Source organism: Denticeps clupeoides, chromosome 18 (genome assembly GCF_900700375.1).
Source record: "Denticeps clupeoides chromosome 18, fDenClu1.1, whole genome shotgun sequence".
Classification (NCBI taxonomy): domain Eukaryota; kingdom Metazoa; phylum Chordata; class Actinopteri; order Clupeiformes; family Denticipitidae; genus Denticeps; species Denticeps clupeoides.
This window is the reverse complement of record NC_041724.1, coordinates 15965655-15991713: the sequence shown is the minus strand read 5'-3', so window position 1 is coordinate 15991713 and position 26059 is coordinate 15965655. Positions and strand designations below refer to the sequence as shown.

General features: G+C 41.5%; 4 protein-coding genes across 7 annotated transcripts in view; all 4 read left to right on the top strand.

Annotated features, from left to right (window-relative positions):
• The window catches only part of fgf13a (fibroblast growth factor 13a), a 106729-nt gene extending 103397 nt beyond the window's left edge, over nucleotides 1-3332 (top strand). For all 4 annotated transcript variants that reach the window (XM_028959512.1, XM_028959514.1, XM_028959515.1 and 1 more), the window contains one exon: nucleotides 1595-3332. In XM_028959512.1, the coding sequence (XP_028815345.1) occupies nucleotides 1595-1731 (137 nt within the window). In that variant the 3' untranslated portion in view covers nucleotides 1732-3332. The remainder of the gene's footprint in view (nucleotides 1-1594) is intronic.
• Nucleotides 3333-13177: 9845 nt separating this feature from the next.
• Nucleotides 13178-14334, top strand: LOC114767929 (zona pellucida sperm-binding protein 3-like). The gene is made up of 6 exons (XM_028959853.1): nucleotides 13178-13336; nucleotides 13403-13521; nucleotides 13603-13706; nucleotides 13771-13948; nucleotides 14031-14148; nucleotides 14220-14334. Exons 1-6 carry the CDS (start codon nucleotides 13178-13180, stop codon nucleotides 14307-14309), a joined length of 768 nt encoding a protein of 255 aa, XP_028815686.1. The 3' UTR covers nucleotides 14310-14334.
• Nucleotides 14335-15863: 1529 nt separating this feature from the next.
• LOC114768579 (zona pellucida sperm-binding protein 4-like) lies at nucleotides 15864-17761 on the top strand. The gene is made up of 8 exons (XM_028960935.1): nucleotides 15864-16269; nucleotides 16345-16532; nucleotides 16651-16748; nucleotides 16817-16974; nucleotides 17048-17240; nucleotides 17312-17459; nucleotides 17535-17610; nucleotides 17685-17761. Exons 1-8 carry the CDS (start codon nucleotides 16008-16010, stop codon nucleotides 17759-17761), a joined length of 1200 nt encoding a protein of 399 aa, XP_028816768.1. The 5' UTR covers nucleotides 15864-16007.
• A 2588-nt stretch (nucleotides 17762-20349) lies between these two features.
• LOC114768578 (zona pellucida sperm-binding protein 4-like) lies at nucleotides 20350-22498 on the top strand. Its single transcript, XM_028960934.1, has 8 exons — nucleotides 20350-20910; nucleotides 20987-21174; nucleotides 21385-21482; nucleotides 21553-21710; nucleotides 21786-21978; nucleotides 22050-22197; nucleotides 22274-22349; nucleotides 22422-22498. Exons 1-8 carry the CDS (start codon nucleotides 20649-20651, stop codon nucleotides 22496-22498), a joined length of 1200 nt encoding a protein of 399 aa, XP_028816767.1. The 5' UTR covers nucleotides 20350-20648.
• Nucleotides 22499-26059: the final 3561 nt, after the last annotated feature.

The window sequence follows — 26059 nt, the reverse complement described above, 5'->3', positions numbered from 1 at the left end:
ATTTAGACTCCCAAGCGCTACAAGACATGAGCAGATGTTTATATATTGTTTACCCAACAATATTACCACCGGCACGGCAAGAGAGAGAGATAGGAAGTGTGTGTGTGTGTGTTTATATATTTATATGTATGTATGTATTTATTTATTTATTTATTTGATGTAAAACAGAGTTTTGAATTCAGTTAAAATCTTACAACACTATGAGAACTGGCTGTAACATTAGTAAACTGATTGGGAGTGAATTGGCAGAAAGATGGTACAGGGGCATCTGTGGCTTGGTTAATGTGACAGTGGAATGCCTATTGTGATCCTTGTCAGATTTCACCATTTATTTAAGCGTAGGCTCACGGTAGACGTAGGTGAGGAAACAGATAGAGGTAACAAAGGAAGTAGAGCTCTTGTGCTTCTAGCTAATAAAGATTTCAAGAATGAGTCTCTTCCAGAGAACCAATTAAAGAGCTGTCTCTGCAGCAAAAATTGAACTTGACAGTAGCAGCCAGCTACTCACATGTAGCTGTTCCAAGCCACAAGTTCTCACCTCCCTTCCCTTCATTCTTTCCCTCTGTCTTCCTTGCTTTGCCTTCACCTGATGCTCATACGAATGTGGTACGAATGTGGTTATCAACTCAGTTTAAGCAGAGCTGCAGATAACGGCAAAGCACCTTATAAGTCAGATTAGAGGCCTTTGTGTACAGAGGAAGAGCAATTGATTGATGCAGCTCTATTTAAAAATCAGCATCAATATGGAGGGACATGTATGAATATTGTGGTGGCCTAGCAGTTAAGGAAGCGGCCCTGTAATCAGAAGTTTGCCGGTTCGAATCCCGATCCACCGAGGTGCCACTGAGCAAAAGTACCGTCCCCACACACTGCTCCCAGGTGCCTTTCATGGCTGCCCACTGCTCACTAAGGGTGATGGGTTAAAAGCTGAGGACACATTTTGTTGTGTCACCGTGTGCTGTGTGCTGTGTATCACAATGACAATCACTTCACTTTCACTTTTCACTTCAATTGTTACTTGCAGTTATTGGCAATTCAAATAGATCAATCAAATAAATGAACTAATAGCTAATAGTTTGTAGAGTTGAGATAAAACAAGCATGCTGGAGTTTGTTACTGGAATCCTGACATCTAAGTTAAATTAGTTAATTAAGAACACATCATTTCACAAAATATTTTATCAGAAAATATACTATATCATGTTTGTTTTTAATAATCTATTTCAAAAAGGTTGTTTATGCTATATTCATTGTACATTAAGTAATTTCTTTTTATTTTGGTTGATTGTTGCAGATCTCTCAGATTATTAAAGTATTAACTTTAATCAATCAAATACTTATTCACAATACCGAAATGTCCAAATTCTGACTTTTACACTGTCAGTAGGTTTTGAATGTAGATGCACAAGTATGTGTGTGTGTGTGAATGTTTATATAAGCTTTCTTTTGAAATACAGAGTACAAATGGCAAAATAAGAAAGACCACATTTCTCATTAATCTTGAAAATCAATGGTGTTTCTTTTAATTATTTAATTATATTGTTGTATATTACTCCGAATGTTAATCGACTCATTACTTTCTCTTCTTCCCTCAGTGGCCATGTACAGAGAACCATCACTTCACGACTTGACAGAGTTCTCGCGTTCAGGCAGCGGAACTCCAACCAAGAGCCGGAGTGCTTCGGCTGTGCTGAACGGCGGAAAGGCAGTCAGCCAGAATGAGTCTACGTAGCCAGGGCAACCAGCACCTTCCACCCTTACCTCCGGATGCTCGTGACCCCAAGCAGACGTCTCTCGAAATTGCTGTCAGTGGTTCAGGACAAGGACCACACATTAACTCACTTTAGATTTTTCTTCTCTCTTGATTGGCCTCTTGATTTTCATACATTTCACCACAGGAACATTGAAGTCACTTAAACTCTTAGGCTACATGGGGGGGAAATATGGGCCATTTATAGTTTTCTTAGTTGGTCAGTATCATCGTAGTGGGCAACTATATTCTCCTATTACGCTATATTTTCTTAGAGCCTGACGATACAGATACACACACAGAAACACACACCCATAAACACAGACATCTTTTCCAAACATCAGGGTGAGGGTGCAACTGCTTGGTACAGTGGCAGAAAAAAGTGCCCCTGTCCTGGGTATCCTCAGCACTGCATGAGGTTGAAGCCAAACCGTTAGTGTTAAGGCCAGCCGCTAATGGTAGCCGTTCTGCCTTCTAGTGCATTTGCTCCGAGGCTCAGGTCTCTAGCGTGGAATAAAAAAGCCTGCAGTCAGCTGACTTGGATTTTAATCTGGGAAGGCTATGTTCCCCCAATCTTGCTTTTGGAAGAGAGAAAGGCTTTGGTATGTCTTTGGCTTTTTTTTCCCCCTGTTTTCCCTCATGTGGTTGCTTCCACTGTCCATGTGTTCCCAGTTCCTCTGAAAAATGGGTGTGCAGCACACCAAAGACAGATCTGTAAGAGTGTCCCTTTAAGCAGACTGGCAGTATCTGCAAACAAGGTTTGATGAAAATGTTCAAATGGAAGACGAGAAGCACACACTTGAACCATCATTGTTCGTAAAAGTGCTTTAATTGTTATGATTTTTTTATTTAGTTATTTTTAAGAGTTACAGTGACACCCTTCTCCCTCCCATTTCTCTTTCCTTGTCAGTGTGTCCAAATCCCCTTTTAGCCACTTATGTCGCTTTATGACAAACTGCCATGCCTTGTTCTCGCCATTCTGATGTCTCTCTCCTTCCTCTTGGACGGCTCTAGTCACCTTGTTTCAAGTTGAGCGTGGTGAAAGGCCCCAACCAGGACTATGTTTTTGTGCAAACGTATTGTGGTGACAATTTTCTATATTGAAAAAAATACTGTGGAATTTTAGGTGGCTTGAGATTTTATAGGTTATGTCATATTTGTAAAGGTTAAAATCCCTTTTGTTGTACAGGGCATGTACAAATGGAGTTGTGTCCAATGGGCAACCTTTTTTGTGGGCTACATATTTTATCCCGCTGGAAACATTATTCGTACATGCAATGGGGGGATGGTGGGTTTGTTCTCTTCTGTTATATTTTGATTGACTAGTTATTATTTTTTATTAAAGGTGAACATATCTGTTGCATGGGATACAGCAGGATTTCAGGAATAGAATTGCATGATGTAGGCTATGTGTATTAACCCATGTTGGATCATGTGTTCCAACCACAACTACCACAGCTGATACCAGAAAAAAACAAAAGTGTACTAGTGGGCAATCAATCTAGTACCTTCTGGTTGTTTATTATTTGTTGTATACACAAAATGCACTGAATAAAATGTTTATATTAAGATATACTTTTAAACATTGTCTGTTTGCTTTACTTACATTTTCCATGTGTGAGTGTGTGACTATTTATATAAAATATATTAATAATCATTTACTAATAAACCAATGAATCATGCTTGCCATAATATATTAAACTATGATGGCGACAAGTAGGGGAAAAGTATGGGGAGTTTTAGGCACTTAATGCGTTCATTTTGACAGCTTGAATGAATGTGTGTGTGTGTGTGTGTGTGTGTGTGTGTGTGTGTGTATAATCTATGGTATGTAGTTTAGTTCCATTTAGTTGGCAAAATGTCTTAAATGTCCCCTCCCCTTAGTATATAGTATAACAATAAGACTAGTTATATTTTAATAAATAATAGTATTTGTTGTTATGTTGTGGTTCTTCTTCATTTCATTTTTTTCTCAGTGCTGTTTTTTTCATTCACACCATCACCAAAATGTCCACAAATCTTTGCTTTATACTGGAGGTTTTTGTGGTTCTTCCCATATCAGTCCATATAAATAATTGTCCTGTTCACCCCATTGGCACTTATCTTTTTTATCCCTTGCTCTTTTCACTTTCATTTCAGTGGGATTCACTCTATTCACTCTATTCTGTACAATTTGACAATTTTAATACATTTTCCCTCTAATTGTCCCAGTCTCCTATTCATCTTGCATTTAATATTTCATCAACTTGGCCTGATTAGAACAATATGAACACCACATCTCATTAATCATATATTTTTTACATTCCTCCATCCTCCAATACATTTTACAGTTTTGAAATGCTGCTTTTACTTTAAATAGCTTTCTTTACTTGAATATGTACTTCAGTCATTTTTAAGATAAGTATTTAAAATTCTACTTGAGTGACAATCAGTTGTACTTTTGCCACCTCTGCATGTTTCAAATGATGCAAGATTTCACCAAACAAATTATAGCAGCTCTCGGGTGTACCTAAACAGGCCACATTTTACCAAAGACACTGAAGGCCCACCCCCTGACTTACAGTACCATTATAGTTAGATCTCTATTATTATAGTTTGTAATCTTATTTTTTATGGGTGCTTCCCAGGCCAAAAAACTGGTATCACTTTCCTCCTATGGACAGAACACCAGGCATGCAGTGAGTTCCAGAGTGGAGGGAAGGACATCAGTTGCTGAAGGTTTATCAGTTACATTTGCCTTAACCTGGACATAGAGGTGGTGATTTTAATCAGCAACTTTCATTACACAGATGATCTCAATAAAATATTCCTTTTTAAATTTAATTCCAGTGTAATTTCAGTTTCCACAATGCATTTTCGTCTTTTGTCAGATTACATTGATTTTGTATACTTCTCCATGGTACATTTTAATGGATTACGCCATATCTACAGATCAGTAAATCCCCAAAAAATGAACCAACCATCTTTCTCAAATTTTTATGTTTCAAGGTGTTACAAGCACTCAGCCTATTTGCCCCTAATATGTTTCATAACCAGATAGGGTCAGTACCAGGTCTAATTAAGATGGAATTTGCCAGGGTGATGCTCAAGCCGATGGAGCGCAGTATACCCCTACCTCTTAATTCCCAATGTACAGACCCTGCAAAAGAAATTTCAATTCATTAATAAAGGCTGGATCTTCTCCTACTTGTCTGAACAGTGCATGCAGGGCCTTTGTTTCAGATGGGGGAGGGCATGCTGCCTGGGGAGATTACCTCATTTACTGTTTTATTTTGTATTCATAACTATCCTTAAATCATCAGAATATATACTAACCAAGGCTGATCGTTGCCCTTGGCTGACCAGATGGGGGAAATGGACTAATTATAGACATTACCATCAATATGTGGGATAACTGAAATGTATGTCCTGTAATAGTGGCAGCACATGTGAATGATTTCCTTTATTCTCACTGATAATCTTGCTGTCAATAGCAGATGTCTATTCATTACTGGGCAGAGCAACCTCTCCTCTCTTCAGGAAAGACTGCTCGTCTTGTTTCCTCCTGTTGCTGTGGTGAGTGGAAAGCTGCTGATTATGTAAGACTCAGACAGTGAGCGCTGTTTGCTGTACTGGGAAGCAGCATATTATATACAAGGATATGCCCATCAAAATACATCTTGATCCATGATTTTTTTTTGTACAAAGAACTGCATGAGGATGTTTGAACTATTCAATGAAGCCTATCTGTCTGTCTACAATTCTCAAAATTCTGTAAGGTTTTAATCAACTGAAAATTGTTTGCGGGAGGTTTTCAACCCAAATACCATTGTGCCAAGGAGGAGAAGAGCCACAAAATTTTTCAACCTCACCTCAAAAGAACATCTGGACATTTGAAACCCAAGATCACAAGCGCACATCAAAATTGGTGATGGAATGGATAAGGTATGAATTTAGCTTTTGGAATCGCCTTCTTAAAGCCCAACACATGTCCTGACCCGGTCCGGAAGGGGTTACTCTGGTCCGGGATGTTCACTAGTTATTGGATGTCTCCCCTGTCCTGTTCTTCACCCATTAAACCCCGGTTGAAACCCCGCACTACTTCCTCGTCATCTCTTCTCGTCATCTCCATTCATATTCCTCGCCATGCCAGATGGTTGTGACAACACACAACCCTTTTGAAAATGTGTGGACTCTCGCAGGGAGTGATGGATTTAAAGTAAATTATTCTAAGAAGAGCGATTGTCAAGGTTCTTGATGACTTGAGGCACTTTCAGCCAGTAATATGGTGTCTCTGTATATTTGAGATTGAATGTGTAGAAAGTTTCAAATAAAAACAAATGTCTTCTGTTTTTTTCCTCCAGAGCCAGGTGATACATGTAACACTATTGACAAAGTGCATGTGTGCTACATAAAGTAGACAACAATTTAGACAACAATGAGACAGGCAGGTAGTGTGTGCATGTGTGTCAGTCCAAAGAGCGTTCAGTTGTCTTTGCATTTACATTTACAGCATTTACCAGACGCCCTTATCCAGAGCGACTTACAATCAGTAGTTACAGGGTCAGTCTCCCTGGAGCAACTCAGGGTTAGGTGTCTTGCTCAGGGACACAATGGTAGTAAGTGGGATTCGAACCCGGGTCTTCTGGTTCATAGGTTGTCTGATGGCCTGTAGGAAAAAAGCTATTGCACAGTCTGGCAGTGAGGACCCAAATGCTTTGGTACCTTTTTTCCCCAGATAGAAGGAGGGTGAAGAGTGTGAGGGGTGTGTAGAGTCCTTCACAATGCTGGTGGCTTTCCTGGTGCAGCATGTGCATTGTTAATGTCTGTTATGGAGGAAAGAGAGACTCCGATGAGTAATTTTATGAGTAATTAGTGTGCAAAGTAAAATAGTGCAAATTTTGCTGTACAAAGTAGAATGGTGGATTGATATATAGTCCCTGTCAAAAAATGTCTTGTCACTTATCTATTTTGTAGAAACACCTGCTATTAACCTGACCTAATCAATTGGTGTTAGAAATAGCTCACATGAAAAGCTAAAACTCTACCAAATGATGTTTAATGCATTCAAGTGAATTAGTTTCAGTGAAAAAAAAAGATTTATCATTTAAATCAAAACATAAAAGGTCAAATTTTAGCAGGACAAAAAGTTGTCACCCATTACTTCTAATACAAAAGTCAGAATTTAGTAGTGGTACTGTGAGATCCAAACTTAATATCTTGTATGACTTCCATGAGCTTGAAGGACTGCATCCATGCAGTTTGGCAAGGAATCAGGAATAGCAAAGAAAGCTTGCAAGACTTGCATGCCTCACAGAGTTCATCAATACCAATCTTTGGTTTAGTTTTCCATGAGTCCTCTTTCATCATACCTCACACATGCTCAATGATGTTCATGTTTGGTGACTGGGCTGGCCAATCCTGGAGCATCTTGATCTTCTTCGCATTGAGGAACTTTGATGTGGAGATGGAATTACCATCCTGCTGCAGAATTTAGCCTCTTTTATAGTTGAGAATATATGAAAGTGAAGTGATTGTCACATGTGATACACAGCAGCACAGCACACGGTGCACACAGTGAAATTTGTCCTCTGCATTTATCCCATCACCCTGAGTGAGCAGTGGGCAGCCATGACCGGCGCCTGGGGAGCAATGTGTGGGGATGGTGCTTTGCTCAGTGGCACCTCAGTGGTACCTTGGCGGGTCGGGATTCGAACCGGCAACCTTCTGATTACGGGTCCGCTCCAGTAGGTCCCCTGCAATAGTTATGGCAACTGTGCTGTAATTCAACAGAAAATTAATCTGAAATCCAAATTCTGCCACTTTTCCAGCATCCAAACTGCAAACACAAACTCTTCTGGTTGACACAGGGACATCAGGTGACCAGGTCTTTGGGACTGTGCTCTGTCTCCTCAGTGACACCTTGGTGTTTCAGGACTCGAACGGGCAACTTTCTGATTATGGGTCCGTTTCTTTAGCCTCTAGGCCAACCACTGCCTGGCTTTATAAAGGCATTTGATTGTGTCTCTTGGCTGCTGCTGGGAAAAAGCACACCTTGAATAAAAGAAGCAACAAACTGGGCCTCTTTCAAGACTAAATGAGGAGTCAGTATAAAGATTTTTAATTACAGCAAGCTGTGAATCAGACACTATCCGTCTGGCAGTGCCATTTTCTGCATGCTGTAGATATACAGGGAGTGCAGAATTATTCGGCAAATGAGAATTTTGTCCACATCATCCTCTTCATGCATGTTGTCTTACTCCAAGCTGTATAGGCTCAAAAGCCTACTACCAATTAAGCATATTAGGTGATGTGCATCGCTGTAATGAGAAGGGGTGTGGTCTAATGACATCAACACCCTATATCAGGTGTGCATAATTATTAGGCAACTTCCTTTCCTTTGGCAAAATGGGTCAACAGAAGGACTTGACAGGCTCAGAAAAGTCAAAAATAGTGAGATATCTTGCAGTGGGATGCAGCACTCTTAAAATTGCAAAGCTTCTGAAGCGTGATCATTGAACAATCAAGCGTTTCATTCAAAATAGTCAACAGGGTCGCAAGAAGCGTGTGGAAAAACCAAGGCGCAAAATAACTGCCCATGAACTGAGAAAAGTCAAGCGTGCAGCTGCCAAGATGCCACTTGCCACCAGTTTGGCCATATTTCAGAGCTGCAACATCACTGGAGTGCCCAAAAGCACAAGGTGTGCAATACTCAGAGACATGGCCAAGGTAAGAAAGGCTGAAAGACGACCACCACTGAACAATACACACAAGCTGAAATGTCAAGACTGGGCCAAGAAATATCTCAAGACTGATTTTTCTAAGGTTTTATGGACTGATGAAATGAGAGTGAGTCTTGATGGGCCAGATGGATGGGCCCGTGGCTGGATTGGTAAAGGGCAGAGAGCTCCAGTCCGACTCAGACGCCAGCAAGGTGGAGGTGGAGTACTGGTTTGGGCTGGTATCATCAAAGATGAGCTTGTGGGGCCTTTTCGGGTTGAGGATGGAGTCAAGCTCAACTCCCAGTCCTACTGCCAGTTTCTGGAAGACACCTTCAAGCAGTGGTACAGGAAGTCTGCATCCTTCAAGAAAAACATGATTTTCATGCAGGACAATGCTCCATCACACGTGTCCAAGTACTCCACAGCGTGGCTGGCAAGAAAGGGTATAACAGAAGAAAAACTAATAACATGGCCTCCTTGTTCACCTGATCTGAACCCCATTGAGAACCTGTGGTCCATCAAATGTGAGATTTACAAGGATGGAAAACAGTACACCTCTCTGAACAGTGTCTGGGAGGCTGTGGTTGCTGCTGCACGCAATGTTGATGGTGAACAGATCAAAACACTGACAGAATCCATGGATGGCAGTGTAAGAATGGACATCGCGGGAGCCTGCTTTGTCTTGCATAACAGATGTCTGCAGGGGGAAGTGTAACATTCCTGTGTCGACGGTTGTGGGTGAAGATTCGACACCCCGGTTTTTACATGTCTTTTGTCCGACATCAACGTGCGAAGTATCAGCCGTCAGGACCGCCCACCCTCTTTGTCTTCACCAAATGGGAGGCACTGGGGGCGTGACATCAGAAACAACAGGTTCTGATTGGTCAGTGACAACTTCCTGTAGGCCAGTGACAACTTCCTGTAGGCCAGTGACAACTTCCTGTAGGCCAGTGACAACTTCCTGTAGGCCAGGGGTATAAATGTCTGCACACATGTGGAAAAGGGGACGCTCTGAGCTATCTTGCTCAGGGGGGATTTCCCTCAGTAGCCGGAAGGCTTCTGGGACTTTTATCTTCCCTTCTCTTTCTCTTCTCCCTCTTTACTCTTTCTTCTCATGTTTACTTTCTCTGTAACCTTGGTACCTTTTTACATTCAATATTCACATGTAACTACAATAATTATTTACCGGTGTTAATAAATTAGAAACTGTTCATTTTTAACCTCTGTTGTGCCATGCCTCTTTCTGCCAGGTAACATCAAATTGGAGTGGTTGAATACAGTGCTTTGTGTGGAGGGAGAAAGAGTTTTTTCTACACACTCTATTCTCTTCTCCAACACCACATGGTCTTCATGTGTGGCTTTTTACAAATGGTGACCCCGACGTGATACCTTTGCTCGGATGTGGATCTGTGACCGTAAGTCTCTTTTATCTGAATTTTACTGCATAGGGAGGAATAGAATCTATGTGCTTTAATTTAAATATATGCAGACAGGATCTACATATCCTAAAAAGCCCGGGACCGTAGAAATCGAGGCATTTCTAAATCCAGATCCAGTCCGACAAGGTATAAAATGAACATTGACTAATTACTGTATCACTTACAATGTGGCATGTAGATATGGCTGGCACAATAGATGAACCCACAAACCAAACTGTAACCAGTAATAACCAGGATTTGTGACATTTTAGATTACTGGTATTACATTGAACATCATAAACCATGTCCCACGGTGAACAATTTGATAATAACTGATCAGGGATTGGAAATTGCACTGTTAAACTTAATTGTTTTTATTTTAAATTCATGTTCAGTATGATCAACATGTTTAGGATCAGAATTTACATTTATGTGAAACTGTTTCTCTCTCTGAACACCTCAACAATGCCATAATCTCAAATAATAGCTTTTAGTGATGAAGGTGTAATTCTCTAATCACATGGCAACAATCGGGATTTTATTTGTGTTTATTTTTCCGGCCACTGTTGTTGATTGAACTTCGTTAGCCGGTGCAAATCCGCAGAGTTATGAATTCCCTAATAAAGGTGTAATTCTCCAATCACATGGCAACAAGCGGGACTTTTTTATTTATTTATTTGTATTTATTTTTCCAGCCACTGTTGTTGATTAGACTTGATAAGCCAGTGCAAATCTGCGGAGTTATGAATTCCCTGATATCATTTTAAGCCTCCCACTATATTTACATGTTTTTTGCATTACAGTATCTGATCATTGTTGTCATTTGTTTTTCTGGTTTGGTTTTAATGTACGATGAACACTGTTTTTCTACATGCACAATCTGTATGCAAACCTCATCACACTCCAGACAAAGAACCCAACCAAGTGTGAAAAGCCCTGGATCAAGTTGAATATTCTATGTATGCTGCTGTGTTTGATCTATGCCAAGAAGACAGGTTTCCCTACAAGGGTGACCTCAGACGCCTGAGGATCACAAAGGACACAGAACCACAACTATCGGCTACATTTGAATTCCCGACTGACCAGGAAGCAAGCAGATACACAATCATGACCCAATTGTGATCCCCATGGACCCTGAATACTCGAGTGCCCCAGGGGATCAACCGGCCGTCTGTAAGAATGGACATCGCGGGAGCCTGCTTTGTCTATTCTTACAGCAGGCTTTTGAGTGTCCTTGCAAAGAAAGGTGGCTATATTGGTCGCTGATTTGTTTTTGAATGTCAGAAATGTATATTTGTGAATGTGGACCTGTTGTATTGGTTTCACTGGTAAAAATAAATAATTGAAATGGGTATATATTTGCAGCTGACTGTAGTGAGGGAGTTGTTGAAAAGTAATGATTGTGGAGGCCATGCAGTGCTTATTGAACGTAGATATAAAGACTACAAACGCAGACAATCCTTTCTCTGGTGCAGAACATTTAGTTATGCAGGAACAGAATGTCTACAGGCAGTGAACAATCAGATGGTTCCTGTGGGTACATGTATTTCAATTTATTATTATTTTTCCAGTAAATAAACACAAGACTCAGAGATTTCTGAGGTCCAGGAATGAGAATAGTTTTTGACTGTGCTGCATAACGTAGGAGTATGTCTCACCTCACTTTGACTGTCTGACTGTATGTTATCGTAAGGCATGCATATTTAAAATGAAATACATTCACCTTTACTATTAAAAATTTCACCCTGTTGCATTCTATTCTGTACCTAAAATACTGAAATGTAGCAATTCCATATCCATACAGGATACCACATTCACTGTCTGATCTCCACTGGTTGCCATGGTTCCTATGGAGCAGAACCATGTTCGTTCTTTTGGTTCCCAATCTGAAAATAGACAGCAGCAGAATTTTCTATTCAAGTCAGAGATTCATAGGTTTCCAAAAGCCTTAAGTCCTGCCCTTTTCAATTATGCAACAGCCACGACTGTTTATGTTGCTAAAAGCATTTTGTCATTTTAAGGTATGTTAAAATTAAACTTTATTAGTCCCACAAGTGGGAAATTTCCCTTGCTGTGGCAGTGCAAAGGTAAGAGCAGAATAGAGTAGCAAAACAATAAATAAGTTAAAAAAAACATTTATATTAAATATTCATTTATCAACATAAAAGCCTTCCAAAATGTATTAGCCTGGCAGGCCATTTGATGCGGACCACAATGATGACTGTTTGATTATTTTAAATTCTGACCCCCCCGATGGTCATTTGTGGCCTGATTACACTCGTTCTCTTAGTTTAGTTGTGCAAACATGTGTATCTGAGCTAGATGTAATGTAATTTTATAAAAATTGCGCAGAAGATTATAATAAAAGCACATTCATAAAAATGTGATTGCACCCTTATTGAAATTTCATTTAGGAAATTAAAGCATGATGTAAACCACATTGTCATGAGCGCATGTTATATTAAATGCTGGTGTGAAAACAATATAAGCTTTACATCACTTACAAGATTCCAGCATAAGCCGGGAGTGCACTTGATTTCTGTGGCTGGAAATGGGTCGGCACAAATCCTTGGATGTTTTTTGCATCTGTCAAGACACAATGCTCCGAGATACTTTTATAAGGTCAGGGTACTTACCGTTGTCTCCTACAATGTATTCATTAATGAATTTTGTATTTATTCAATCCATGGATGCCAAACATTTCATTTCAGGTTGAGTTCCATATCCTATCAAATGAAGTTAATTGATTGGTCTTATTGGTTTAAGGGTGCTGACACCCCACCCATCAGGTACAATATCAAACCTTTTAGGTTGGAGGCTCTGTTCAGACTGTCCTGGTCTGGGTTCAAATTAAAATGATTGTGAAGTAGGTGGGGTTAGCAGATACTGACATGATACAAATGAAAGAGTCAAAGCTGTGGTGTGGTGAGTGATTAGATGGTGGAGGAAATGGGTTTTGGTAGGGTAATGGCATTGGTTTTGGCAATGGGTATGTTTGATTGCAGATGTGATCCTATACCAGCTGTAGGTCCTCTGGGAACCCAAGCACCAGCTCCCAGGCTGAAATCTTTGCAGAACCTTGTTTCAGTACCATATAATTTTCAACATCCAAGGGTTGATGAAGGACTGGCGAACAAGCCTGCCCAAGAGCCAACAGACATTCAGACTCAGCAGCTTTTGCAAGGCCCTGAGAATCAGTTGTTTTGGCGTTTTCCACAGCTTCCTCCAGAACCCCGGCAGCCTGTTGGGACTTTGCAGTTGAAGCAGCCTTTACCAGCCAAAAGTGTTGTTGCCCAGTGTGAGGAAAGTATGGTGCGGGTAGAAGTGAACCAAGACTTGTTTGGTACTGGTCGGTTGATCAACCCATCGGACATCTCTCTGGGTGGCTGTGGCCCTGTTGGAAAAGATGCTGATTCTCACATGCTGCTTTTTGAGTCCCATTTGCATGGGTGTGGTAGCACTGCTGTGGTGAGTAATGGCTTTAAATCAGGAATTAAGCATGAAGAACAAGTTCTAAATGTTATGTTTTTATAGATGACTGAGGATAGCCTTATTTACAACTTCACTTTGGTTTACACACCACAAGCGTTTGCCAATGCTCCTATAGTCAGGATGAACAGGGCTGTAATTGGTATCGAATGCTATTACTTGCGGTAAGTTTTTTTTTTTTTTTTTTTTTTTTTTTTTTTTTTAAATAAAAGTGTGTGCGGAAAATCTCTTGTTGAATATTATAGGTTCAACAATGTAAGTAGCAGTTTCCTAAAGCCCTCCTGGATCCCGTATACCTCAACAAAGATTGCGGAGGAGCTCCTAGTCTTCACCTTGACTCTAATGACTGGTGGGTAATGTGCTGTTTTGCTTTGTTTAACTCAAGCCAAAAACTGAATGCAATATCTTTTCAGATGACTGGAAGTTTGAAAGGCCCTCCAATGTGTTCTTTTTGGGAGACATCCTGAAAATTGAAGCTTCAGTTCAGCAGTACAACCACGTGCCTCTTCGTGTGTTTGTAGATAGCTGTGTGGCTACTACCATCCCTGATGTGAGCGCAACACCCAGTTATTCCTTCATTGAGAACCATGGGTGAGGTCTGGTCATAAGCCAGGTTTAAGATTAACCTGGGTTGTGTATTTAACTAACATTTTTTTATTTATCTTCTCCGCAGATGTCTGGTTGATTCTTTGCCTACAGGTTCAACATCACACTTCTTGCCTCGTTCCCAGGACCACCAGCTCCAGTTTCAGCTGGAGTCCTTTCAGTTTACTGATGCGAATAATACGTCTGTAAGGAGTCCTGCCGTTTTATGAGTCTTTGTGTGACTGTATTTGTAAATCCTGTTTTTAAATTCGAACAGGTTTACATCACATGCTTGCTGATTGCGACTGCAGCCTCATCCCCAACTGATGAAAAACACAAAGCCTGTTCCTACATTAGCAATGGGTAAATTTTAAATAATATTTATTTCTTCCACCTTACCAGTTTTGAAATGCATTGAAATCTTAGGTGGACTGATGCTGGTGGAGATGACCAACTGTGTGGCTGCTGTGCCTCAACCTGTGTTGGCAGAAAATCAAGGGATCTAACTATTGCCTTGGGTATGCAGACATTTTATTTACTTTTATTATTTTTCTGTCCATGAATGTATATTTTTGGCTCTTAAAAATTACTTGTTGTTTCAGAGCCCTACTGGGAAGAACAGACACAAGTTGTTCTTGGTCCAGTCACTGTGAAAGACCAGCAACAATAAATAAACTCATTTTATTTATTTTCCTCTCACCCTTTCTATGTTAAATCCTATGAGTTAGATTGAAACACTTGTTAAATAATTCAGATTTGACTACACTATTCTGGGGAAAATCTGCTATGGCTGCTAGTTGGGGTCTAATCAACAGAACCCAAATTCTTCACACAATAGTATGTTACATCCTGAGCCATTTACCTATATTACCTCACACTATGTAAAGCTGATGAACTGCCCTGATTTGACTGGAGGGGAAAACTCAGAACTTTCATACCTGGACAAATAAACCAAGGGCTTAATTTTTACCTCACCAACACCAATCTGCTTGTGAACTGAACTACAGCCTTTCCCTCATCACGCCCAATAGGTCTCTCTAATCTGAGAGCCACCCATGTAAGTGAAGATAAAGGGGGGTTATGATAAATAAGGGGTCTGCTCCCCTCAAAATACAACAGCAAACTCTATTTGGCCTAGAGTTAATATCCACTCACACCAAAACCTGTTACTGGTAACAGGTTAAAAAAAAAAGTTTTTAATGTATTATCTGTAGGCTCATACTTTAGCCTTACTGGGCTAATATGAATGGTTTTGTGTTAAGGCGAAAATATAGCTGTGCTGCAAGACTACTTCCCATCACTACGTTTAAGGGCTTAACAGACTATATGCAAAATTGTAATGTACATGTTCTTTCTTGGCTCTTTCACCACATGATCCTGCTGAATGTCAGCACTCCTAATCCAGATACCAATGTTCTTTGTCACTCATCCCTACGTGATGCCCATGACACTTTATTGCCCGGAGAAGAGAACCTTTAAGGAGTTGTTGTCAGAATGAAGGACAAACTTCAAAAGAAGGACAATGAGAATTTTACCAGATGGCAACAACTCAATGTCCAAAGGACTGTTCAGCTGCTAATGTCCCATAAAATAAAAAATAGGGCATTATTTAAATTCCAAGACCTCAGAAACTGGCGTAATCAATTCTTTGTGATATTTATTTAAATGATTTGAAAATTATTGTAAAAATAATTTACTTAATTTAAACAGTCTCAAAAGATTTAAAGATATTATGACAAATAATATTTGAGAAGGAACAGAAGTGGATGCATCTCATCCTCCAGTCTGATATAAAATGTTTTCAATAATTTTATTCTCCTAACTGTACAATTTCTTAACATGAATGACAAGTGGCAAGGTAAGAGTATTCACTTAATATATATCAGATTTCGCTCATGCTGATTTCACCTGAGCTCTCCTCGAATGATTACCTTAATGTGGTAGGGCCATATTTTTTAATGAGGAGGCGTGGTTATAAACGACTACCACTAATACATCAGTAAATCTTATGAGATATAAAAGAGTCCCTCAGCATGATGGTTGACAGTGAGTGTTTGTAGTGAATATGGGTAAAGGAGGGAGCATGTTTGGTGTCCTGGTGCTGGTTTTCTGGGGACCTTTGTGCTTTGCCCAAATAAAGACCATTCCTGCTCCCTCTGGGCCACAGATCCCAACCTTGGCACGTGATCCAGGCCTGCCACTTTCTGACCAGTGTCAAGTGAATAATTTTGAGCGGGTACCATGTGGGGCACCTGGAATTTCTGCAAGTAACTGCAGTGCTATAAGATGCTGTTTTGATGGTCAACAATGTTACTATGGCAAAATGGGTAGGTATCCGTATTGCTTCCTGGTGTTTGATTCTGTACGGAGTCTCTTTACTACTTTTCTATACCTGTCCTCAGTAACGGTCCAGTGCACCAGAGATGGACAGTTTGTGCTTGTGGTGGCCATGGATGCAACCCTCCCCCGGCTGAGTTTAGACTCCGTTACGTTGTTGGGAGGAAGCAGTGCACCCTGTGCTGCTGTTGATTCCAACGGTGCCTTTGCCATTTTCCAGTTCCCTGTGACTGCGTGTGGGACCCTTGTGACGGTGGGCATGTAATACTTGTTCCTGTATGTCAGGTGTCCCTGATCTAGTTCCTGTAGGCCCTCCTGGCAGTCCTTATTCTTAAGCTAGAATAAATGCTTATCTTGTATGGCAGTTGCAGGTGGAGTCTGGCTATGTGATCTACGAGAACAGGATGTTCTCCTCTTACGAGGTGGGAGTTGGGCCTCTTGGTTCCATCACAAGAGACAGCCAATTTGAGTAAGTGTGTAGTTCTATTCTGTGTGTGGAGTGAGGGTGGGGAGGTCTTAATGCACTGTCTTCTGCAGGCTTCTCTTTCAGTGTCGCTATTTTGGTGCTGCTGTGGAGGCAGTGGTGGTTCAAACTGGCTTCTCCGACACACCACTGCCAGTTGCTGCTCTTGGTCCACTCCAGGTGGAGCTCAGGCTGGCTAATGGCCGCTGTGCCATCAAAGGATGTGTGGAAGGTACTGCACGTCCTAAATTCCTACCTTCCTTTTTCAGTATTGATTTGGGCGCTTTACTGTTTCCTCTCTGTAGCTACTGTAGCGTACAACTCCTACTACAGTGGTGCTGATTACCCAGTCACTAAAGTTCTGCGGGACCCAGTGTACGCTGAAGTACGTATTGTGGGGAGAACCGATCCAAACCTTGTTCTGATGCTGGGTCGCTGTTGGGCCACATCCAGCCCGAACCCCTTCAGCTCCCCACAGTGGGACATCCTGGTTAATGGGTAAGGAGCGTGCTTTTTGGTAACTGGCTAAAGATGTGTATGCAGTGTCTCCTCACTAATTCTCTGTTCAGGTGTCCGTACCAGGATGACCGTTACCTGACCACCTTGGTTCCTGTATCTGGCTCCTCCGTGCTTCAGTATCCAACGCACTACAAACGCTTCATCCTTCAGATGTTTACATTTGTGAACCCTACATCTTATGTGGCGCTGAATGAGAAGGTAGGTTTATTAAATAGAACCCCCTCTAGGCTAGCATGCTAGGATAAATGTGCTAATCCTGCCTTTTTGTGCTAGGTTTTCCTACACTGTAATACTGCAGTTTGCTATCCTTCTGCCACATCCTCCTGTCAACAGACATGTGGTCGACAGAGTGAGTAGCTTGTGCTGTTTTTTTCCTCTGAAATGGTCTCGTTTTGACTGCTGACCCCAAATATCTTTTTGCAGGGAGGTCCATGAATGTGAATATTGGAAAAGAAACCCTGGTGTCCAGTGGCGAGGTTCACTTGGGATATTTTTATTAAAAATAAACCCTTTTTAAATACAGTTCTGCCAGTGTGGTTCTTGTAATGGGTTTGCCCTAAACCTGGGTTCTTTCAGGCACTTGACTCTTGTATAGATGTAAAATATTACCATAAACCAGCCATTATATGAGAACTTACGGTGTGGTTGGTGCATGTTGTAGATGACTTTCTATAAATGCCCCCTGTAAGCTCAGTTAATTCAAACAATCCTTGATGCTTGCCTATAGGGCTGTAAATGGAAGTGCACCCTCTAACAACACACTACTAGTTAGCTACACTCCTGCATGCCCTCTCAGATCTGCAAACAAAATGAGATCCCTCTTCATGGGGTCTCCAGTCCCAATCAACTTTTACCTTTTCCCTGGCTGGTGGAACAACTTACCCTGCTCCATTCGACTAGCTGAGACTATTACCAACTTTAAGAAATTGTTGAAAAGCAACTTGTTTGAAAAGTATTTCAAATGCGATGAGCACATGCACACTTCACAAAAAAAATAAGATTTGTCTAGCACTTAACAATTCTCTAGCATGTTCTCTTCTTGGTAAATTAGGCCTTTTTAGGGCTCTCAGTTTTGTAACTCAATCTCTAGAAACCGAATGAGTTTTACTGGTGTTCTCCCCTTGTAAATCTCTTTGGATTAAAGCATCTGTGAAGTAAAGTAAACCTACTGATCCTAGGAGCTATGTTGTCTGGGGCATTTGGTGCCCCTGGTAGGGTCTCCCATGACATTGGTCTTAGGTAAAGGGTGAGACAAAGAACGGTTCAAATGACCTTTCATGGAAGGAAAAACAAAGAGCCAGTGAGCCAGGCCTGGGGTTGGGGCCCGTGAGCGAGCACCTGGTGGCCGGGCTTTTGCCCATAGGGCCCGGCCAGGCCCAGCCCGAACTGGATACATGGGGCTCGCTTCCTTAACCGCTAGGCCACCACTGCCCCAGCTTGACCTGGAGGGTCATGATTGGGGCCAGGTCTGAACTCAAGTGGTGTTTTGTTATTGGACTTTTGTGCAAGCTGCAGTTTGGCCATAACGAACACCATGTTAGAACAAAAGGATGCCCATCAGTACACTTGGTACCAGGGCTGCCTAGGTCGCAGGTCGATGATTGACTTTGTAGTCATATCATCTGACTAGTGACCATATGTTTTGGACACCCGGGTGAAGATAGGAGCAGAGCTGTCAACTGATCACCACCTGGTAGTGAGTTGGATCAGATGGCAGGGGAAGATGCCACATAGACCTGGCAGACCCAAAGGTATAGTGAGGGTCTGCTGGGAACGCCTCGCAGAAAAACCTGTCAAGATGGTCTTCAATTCCCACGTCCGGCAGAGCTTTGTCTGCGTTCTGAGAGCAGTGGGGGACATTGAGTCTGAACAGACTTTGTTTCCCTCTGCAATTGTTGAGGCAGCTGTTGCTAGCTGTGGTCGCAAGGTGGCCAGTGCCAGTTATGGCGGTAACCCTCGTACACGCTGGTGGACACCAGAGGTTAGGGGAGCCATCAGGCTGAAGAAGTAGGCCTACAGGGTATAGCTGGTCTGTGGGTCTCCAGAAGCAGCAGACAGGTACCAGACGGCCAAGCGGTGTGCAGCAGTGGCAGTCACTGAGGCAAAATTTCCGGTGTGGAAGGAGTTTGGTGAGGCCATGGAGAAAGACCATTCGATGCCTCAGGAGAGGAAGGCAGCAACTCGCTCACACTGTTTACAGTGGGGATGGGGAGCTGCTGATGTTGACTGGGGTTATAGTCAGGTGGTGGCAGGAATACTTTGAGGATCTCCTCAATCCCACCAACATGCATTCCAAGGAGGAACCAGAGCTGGTATACCTGGGTATGGACTGTCCTATCTCATGGGCAGAAGTTGCTGAGGTAGTCAAACAGCTACACAATGGTGGAACCCCAGGGGTGGATGAAATCCATCCTGGGTATCTCAGGGCTATGGATGTTGTATGGCTGTCATGGTTGACACGTCTCTGCAACATTGCATGGACATCGGGGGCAGTTTTGGTGGAGTGGCAGACTGGGGTGGTAGTCCCCATTTTTAAGAAGGGGGACGAGAGGGTGTGTTCCAACTATAGGGGGATCACACACCTCAGCCTCCCTGGAATGCTCTACTCCAAGGTACCGGAGAAGAGGGTCCAGTCAGTAGTTGAATCATAGGTTGAGGAGGAGCAATGTGGTTTTCGTCCTGGCCTTAGAACTGTGGATCAGCTCTTTACCCTTGCTAGGGTGATGGAGGGGGCATGTGAGTTTGCTCAACCAATCCACATGTGTTTTGTGTATTTGGAGAAGGCTTATGACCGTGTCCCCAGTGGCACCCTATGGGGGGGCGCTCCAGGAGTATGGGGTGCCTAGGGTTAAGGGTCATTCAGTCCCTGTACCAGAGGAGCGTGAGTTTATTCCGCATAGTGAGCTTTGGGTTGTGATCAAATAGAACGAGATCATGGATACAAGTGGCCGAAATGAGTTTCCTCTGTAGGGTGGCCGGGTGTGTTTCGGGCATGTCCTGCCGGCAGGAGGCCCCCAGGTCGACCCACGACACATTTTAGTCTCATTTTTATTATTTTTCTGTTTTCAAATCAATAAATATTGTTCCTAATCAGCCAATTTATTTTGCATGATGTTCTTTTGAATGGGGAACATATACATTAAAATTTACAACACAAGATTGATTTAAGTAACTGGTGAGAAATTTAAATGTATTTATGCCAATCAGGTTTATTCAGCCAAAACTCTGCTGATTACACCAGCTGATTGCAATGGAGGATGAAGATCAAGATTTTAATGAGGAGGCGTGGTTTTAAACGACCACCACTAATACCTCAGTGAACCTGAAAAGATACAAAAGAGTCCCTCAGCATGATGGTTGACAGTGAGTGCTTGTAGTGTTGTGGATATGGGTAAAGAAGGGAGCATGTTTGGTGTCCTGGTGCTGGTTTTCTGGGGACCTTTGTGCTTTGCCCAAATAAAGACCATTCCTGCTCCCTCTGGGCCACAGATCCCAACCTTGGCACGTGATCCAGGCCTGCCACTTTCTGACCAGTGTCAAGTGAATAATTTTGAGCGGGTACCATGTGGGGCACCTGGAATTTCTGCAAGTAACTGCAGTGCTATAAGATGCTGTTTTGATGGTCAACAATGTTACTACGGCAAAATGGGTAGGTGTCCGTATTACTTCCTGGTGTTTGATTTCTGTACAAAGTCTCTTTACTGCTTTTCTATACCTGTCCTCAGTAACGGTCCAGTGCACCAGAGATGGACAGTTTGTGCTTGTGGTGGCCATGGATGCAACCCTCCCCCGGCTGAATTTAGACTCCGTTACGTTGTTGGGAGGAAGCAGTGCACCCTGTGCTGCTGTTGATTCCAACGGTGCCTTTGCCATTTTCCAGTTCCCTGTGACTGCGTGTGGGACCCTTGTGACGGTGGGCATGTAATACTTGTTCCTGTGTGTCTGGTGTCCCTGATCTAGTTCCTGTAGGCCCTCCTGGCAGTTCTTATTCTAACCACTGGTCTATTTCCTGGTTCTAATTTAGTTTGGAATGAATTTACTGGGTAGGGTTCTCCTAAAACCAGGCTTGAGATCCCTTTCTGTAAGTGAAGCTACAATAAATGCTTATCCTGTATGGCTGCAGGTGGAGTCTGGCTATGTGATCTACGAGAACAGGATGTTCTCCTCTTACGAGGTGGGAGTTGGGCCTCTTGGTTCCATCACAAGAGACAGCCAATTTGCGTAAGTGTGTAGTTCTATTCTGTGTGTGTGGAGTGAGGGTGGGGAGGTCTTAATGCCCTGTCTTCTGCAGGCTTCTCTTTCAGTGTCGCTATTTTGGTGCTGCTGTGGAGGCAGTGGTGGTTCAAACTGGCTTCTCTGACCCACCACTGCCAGTTGCTGCTCTTGGTCCACTCCAGGTGGAGCTCAGGCTGGCTAATGGCCGCTGTGCCATCAAAGGATGTGTGGAAGGTACTGCACGTCGTAAATTCCTACCTTCCTTTTTCAGTATTGATTTGGGAGCTTTACTGTTTCCTTTCTCTGTAGCTACTGTAGCGTACAACTCCTACTACAGTGGTGCTGATTACCCAGTCACTAAAGTTCTGCGGGACCCAGTGTACGCTGAAGTACGTATTGTGGGGAGAACCGATCCAAACCTTGTTCTGATGCTGGGTCGCTGTTGGGCCACATCCAGCCCGAACCCCTTCAGCTCCCCACAGTGGGACATCCTGGTTAATGGGTAAGGAGCGTGCTTTTTGGTAACTGGCTAAAGATGTGTATGCAGTGTCTCCTCACTAATTCTCTGTTCAGGTGTCCGTACCAGGATGACCGTTACCTGACCACCTTGGTTCCTGTATCTGGCTCCTCCGTGCTTCAGTATCCAACGCACTACAAACGCTTCATCCTTCAGATGTTTACATTTGTGAACCCTACATCTTATGTGGCGCTGAATGAGAAGGTAGGTTTATTAAATAGAACCCCCCTCTAGGCTAGCATGCTAGGATAAATGTGCTAATCCTGCCTTTTTGTGCTAGGTTTTCCTACACTGTAATACTGCAGTTTGCTATCCTTCTGCCACATCTTCCTGTCAACAGACATGTGGTCGACAGCGTGAGTAGCTTGTGCTGTCTTTCCTCTGAAATGGTCTCGTTTTGACTGCTGACCCCTTATTTCTTCCTGCAGGGAGGTCCATGAATGTTAACATTGGAAAAGAAACCCTGGTTTCCAGTGGAGAGGTTCACTTGGGATATTTTTATTAAAAATAAACTTTTTAAATCCAGTTCTGCCTGTGTGGTACTTGTAATGGGTTTGCCCCAAACCTGGATCCTTCCAGGCACTTGAGAAGCTTGTATAGCTGTAAGGAAAGGTTACTTTCCTCTGCGTCTGTATGAAGTTGCAGCAAGGTGGCTGAGACGGTTTTATTTTTAATAATGATTCTGCAGAGTTTTGGACTAAATTCATGAATAATTTTCATGTATATATCTTACCCTCTTTGAGCGTGCCCAGTACACTAATGGCTCCAGGACCCCGTGCAGTCAAGATCGGCAGCACCAGCATTCTCACCATGGTCCTGAGTCCACTCTTAATACATTTGATCATGACTGCACTGCATTGGAGTCAAAGAGATCGACGTTCCTTGTTCGCATCACATAGAATCTCTTCCATGATCATAACCGCAAAGCCTGCATTTCTGAAGAGCTTCTTGACTGGCTGTTTTACAGTATAGTTTAGTATTTGTCACCCTGCGGTGTGTTCACAGCTGAGCGTATAATTGGCACCACTAAGATACCAGGATTAACATCTTCATTCTTTTTGAGCTTTCAGTGCAATATTAACATTAGAAAGTCCTCTCTATCTGGGTTGTGAGTGGGGTGTTGAGGTGCAGCCATTTAAATTCCATTCGTTTCAGGGTGTTCAAGCCACTGGTTTTATCAAGACAGCTTTGTGCATGCGCATGGACTGGCCCAGGTACACGTTTCATGAATAACATGTAAAACTCACTGTGTAGGGATTTTTACACCGAAATATATGCTTGTATTGATAAGTCCCTCATAAAAACCAAGGTAGAGATTTATTATATTTTTTCTCGTATTACTATTGCACTGAATGTAGGTTTGATTTTAAGAATTTCTAATTACAATTTATTTGACAGACATTGCAATTGTGATTTTGATTTGTGGGTTTGTTAAATATTCACTATACTATGTGTAGTTAACTGTAGCATAGCTGTACATTGAAATTTGAACTGCGCTATACACTAATGCAAAAATAAAAAAAAAAATACATGAATTGATTCTAATATGTGTTTATAATTCTTATTAGAAATTATATAGAACATATGCCTGTTGAACCATATATCAATTATCACTAAACTTTGGTTAATTAAAGAAAATTGGGGAAATGGAAAAAAATTACTTTTTGTAAATATACTGTAACAGGAATTTCATGTATCTTCTGTAAATGTAGATAAAAAAATCATTTTGCTGAAAACACTTATGCTGCCTCAGCCAGATAAAGTGAATAAAAACATTTGTTGACAAGAACACTAAAATGTCTACCTTTGTTTCAGACATGAATGCTGATATGTCACTATATGGGCAGTGGTGGCCTAGCGGTTAAGGAAGCAGCCCCGTAATGAGAAGGTTGCCAAGGTGGCACTGAGGTGCCACTGAGCAAAGCACCGTCCCCACACACTGCTCCCCGGGTGCCTGTCATGGCTGCCGACTGCTCACTCAGGGTGATGGGTTAAATGCAGAGGACAAATTTCACTGTGTGCTGTGTATCACATGTGACAATCACTGCACTTTTTTTTTTTTTTTTTTTTATATTGCCTCCTGCACTAAATAGTCTCTCGGATGGAGAATGTGTTACTGGTATAAAGAAAATTTTGTGTTATTTTCTAATGGTTAATTTTTAATTGAACATGTTGTTGAATTTAATTACGAGCAGATGTTGAGTCCAATCAAAAAATAAATAAAGCTGAGACTAAGAATACATATACATATTTCAAAATTAGTTTTTGGATAAAAGTGATTCAACATGCATAATACAAGTATTGTTTTAGATTATTATTATGTCTGCTGTTTAATGTTGTTCAGACCATTAAGTGAACGGTGTCACTGATAAATTCTAGCTAGTTGGTTTAAGATAACAAAGAAATACAAATCTGTGTATTTTTGCACTGGTGCAGCAACCAAAGAACCAAAATCTTTTTGAACATGGTGGTACAATATGGTTCAGATATTTTTAGTCTACTACATACAAATGGAATGTCAATGTCAATAGAACTGTAATGGGTTTACTGCCCAAAATGAAATGGAGCTGTCAGTAATGGGGATCTAAATAGTTTGCCATGAAGAACATCGGGGCCATGAAGGAGTTGGAGCTATCAGTTTTGTGAGGAGTGTGGCTGTGGCTATTTTGGTTTGATTAATTCACACATTGAACCTCTAATACACGCGTGAACTAAATACTACATTTGAGGTTATACAGAAAGTTTTTGTCAACTTGGATGTTCAGAGGTTTTTTGTACAAACCCTGACAAAACGAAATGCTTGAGTAAATTACTAGTATTAAGTGAAGTGATTGTCACTCGTGATACAGAGCAGCACAGCACACAGTGAAATTAGTCCTCTGCATTTAACCCATCACCCTGAGTGAGCAGCCATGACAGGCACCCAGGGAGCAGTGTGTATGGATGGTGCTTTGTTCAGTGGCACCTCTGTGGATCGGGATTTGAACCAGCAACCTTCTGATTACAGGGCCACTTCCTTAACCGCTAGGCCACCACTGGGAACCATCTTGTTCTTTGTTTTGTCCCCCCCCAACAATCGTGTCCCAATAAACAAAAACTGTGGAGCTGAAACTTTGCATTTCCTATGAGGCCTGCCTTAAACAAACAGGAACCAGTAGAGGCATGCATGCTCATTTGATACACTTTTGATGCTTTGCAGTGAAACTGTTTTTAACTTGTTCTGACTTAGGTCAGCAGCTACTGTAGTCTTTATTATTGAGAGAGCATTTTGAAAACTCATTGTTTTGGCAAATTTTGTTTTAAGTCTTACAATTTTGTTGTCTATTAAATGGAACTAAGGCTGCTGTGACAATATAAAATCTTAATCTGTACACATGATTAATTGGATTTAGACTATTCTATTTTTTTTTGCATTGTTTCAAACAAAACATAATTACTTACTTCAGTATGATTTCTCTTTAAATAACAAATTATTTGATCATGTATAAAACAACGTAATTAATTTGGATTCAATGCCAAATCACATTTGATCAACTTCTGCAATTGGTCATGTTGAGGACGTTCCCATAGTGAGATATCAAGCGAATGTTTTAAAAAAAAAAACTCCCATACACTGCAAAAAGTACCAGGTCCAACTCTGCCTCACTTTTAAAAAGAACTGATTCAAGCAATGGCATGACACACAATAACGTAGATAAACTTTATTTATTCCATTGATTATTGCCATTGTATATAAGTAAAATTTTATACAACTGTTCTATTTTTCATTTGAATCTTATTATTATTATTATTTTTCTATTTTCAAATAAATAAATATTGTTCCTAATCAGCCAATTTATTTTGCATGTTGTTCTTTTGAATGGGAAACATATACATTATAATTTACAACACAAGATTGATTTAAGTAACTGGTGAGAAATTTCATTTAAATGTATTTATGCCAATCAGGTTTATTCAGCCAAAACTCTGAGACAAATAACCACCAACTGGACCAGCTGATCGAAATGGACATGAAGATCAAGATTCTAATGAGGAGGCGTGGTTTTAAACTACCACCTCTAATACA

Bases quoted from the DNA above. Each gene is read 5' to 3' on its own strand.
- LOC114768578 (XM_028960934.1), top strand. From the start codon at position 20,649: ATGGGTAAAGAAGGGAGCATGTTTGGTGTCCTGGTGCTGGTTTTCTGG. The intron at 20,911-20,986 runs GTAGGTGTCCGT...ACCTGTCCTCAG, and splicing joins ATGTTACTACGGCAAAATGG to TAACGGTCCAGTGCACCAGA. The intron at 21,483-21,552 runs GTAAGTGTGTAG...TGTCTTCTGCAG, and splicing joins ACAAGAGACAGCCAATTTGC to GCTTCTCTTTCAGTGTCGCT.
- LOC114767929 (XM_028959853.1), top strand. From the start codon at position 13,178: ATGGTGCGGGTAGAAGTGAACCAAGACTTGTTTGGTACTGGTCGGTTG. The intron at 13,707-13,770 runs GTGGGTAATGTG...ATATCTTTTCAG, and splicing joins CACCTTGACTCTAATGACTG to ATGACTGGAAGTTTGAAAGG. The intron at 13,949-14,030 runs GTGAGGTCTGGT...TCTTCTCCGCAG, and splicing joins TCCTTCATTGAGAACCATGG to ATGTCTGGTTGATTCTTTGC.
- LOC114768579 (XM_028960935.1), top strand. From the start codon at position 16,008: ATGGGTAAAGGAGGGAGCATGTTTGGTGTCCTGGTGCTGGTTTTCTGG. The intron at 17,241-17,311 runs GTAAGGAGCGTG...TTCTCTGTTCAG, and splicing joins TGGGACATCCTGGTTAATGG to GTGTCCGTACCAGGATGACC. The intron at 17,460-17,534 runs GTAGGTTTATTA...TTTTTGTGCTAG, and splicing joins ATGTGGCGCTGAATGAGAAG to GTTTTCCTACACTGTAATAC.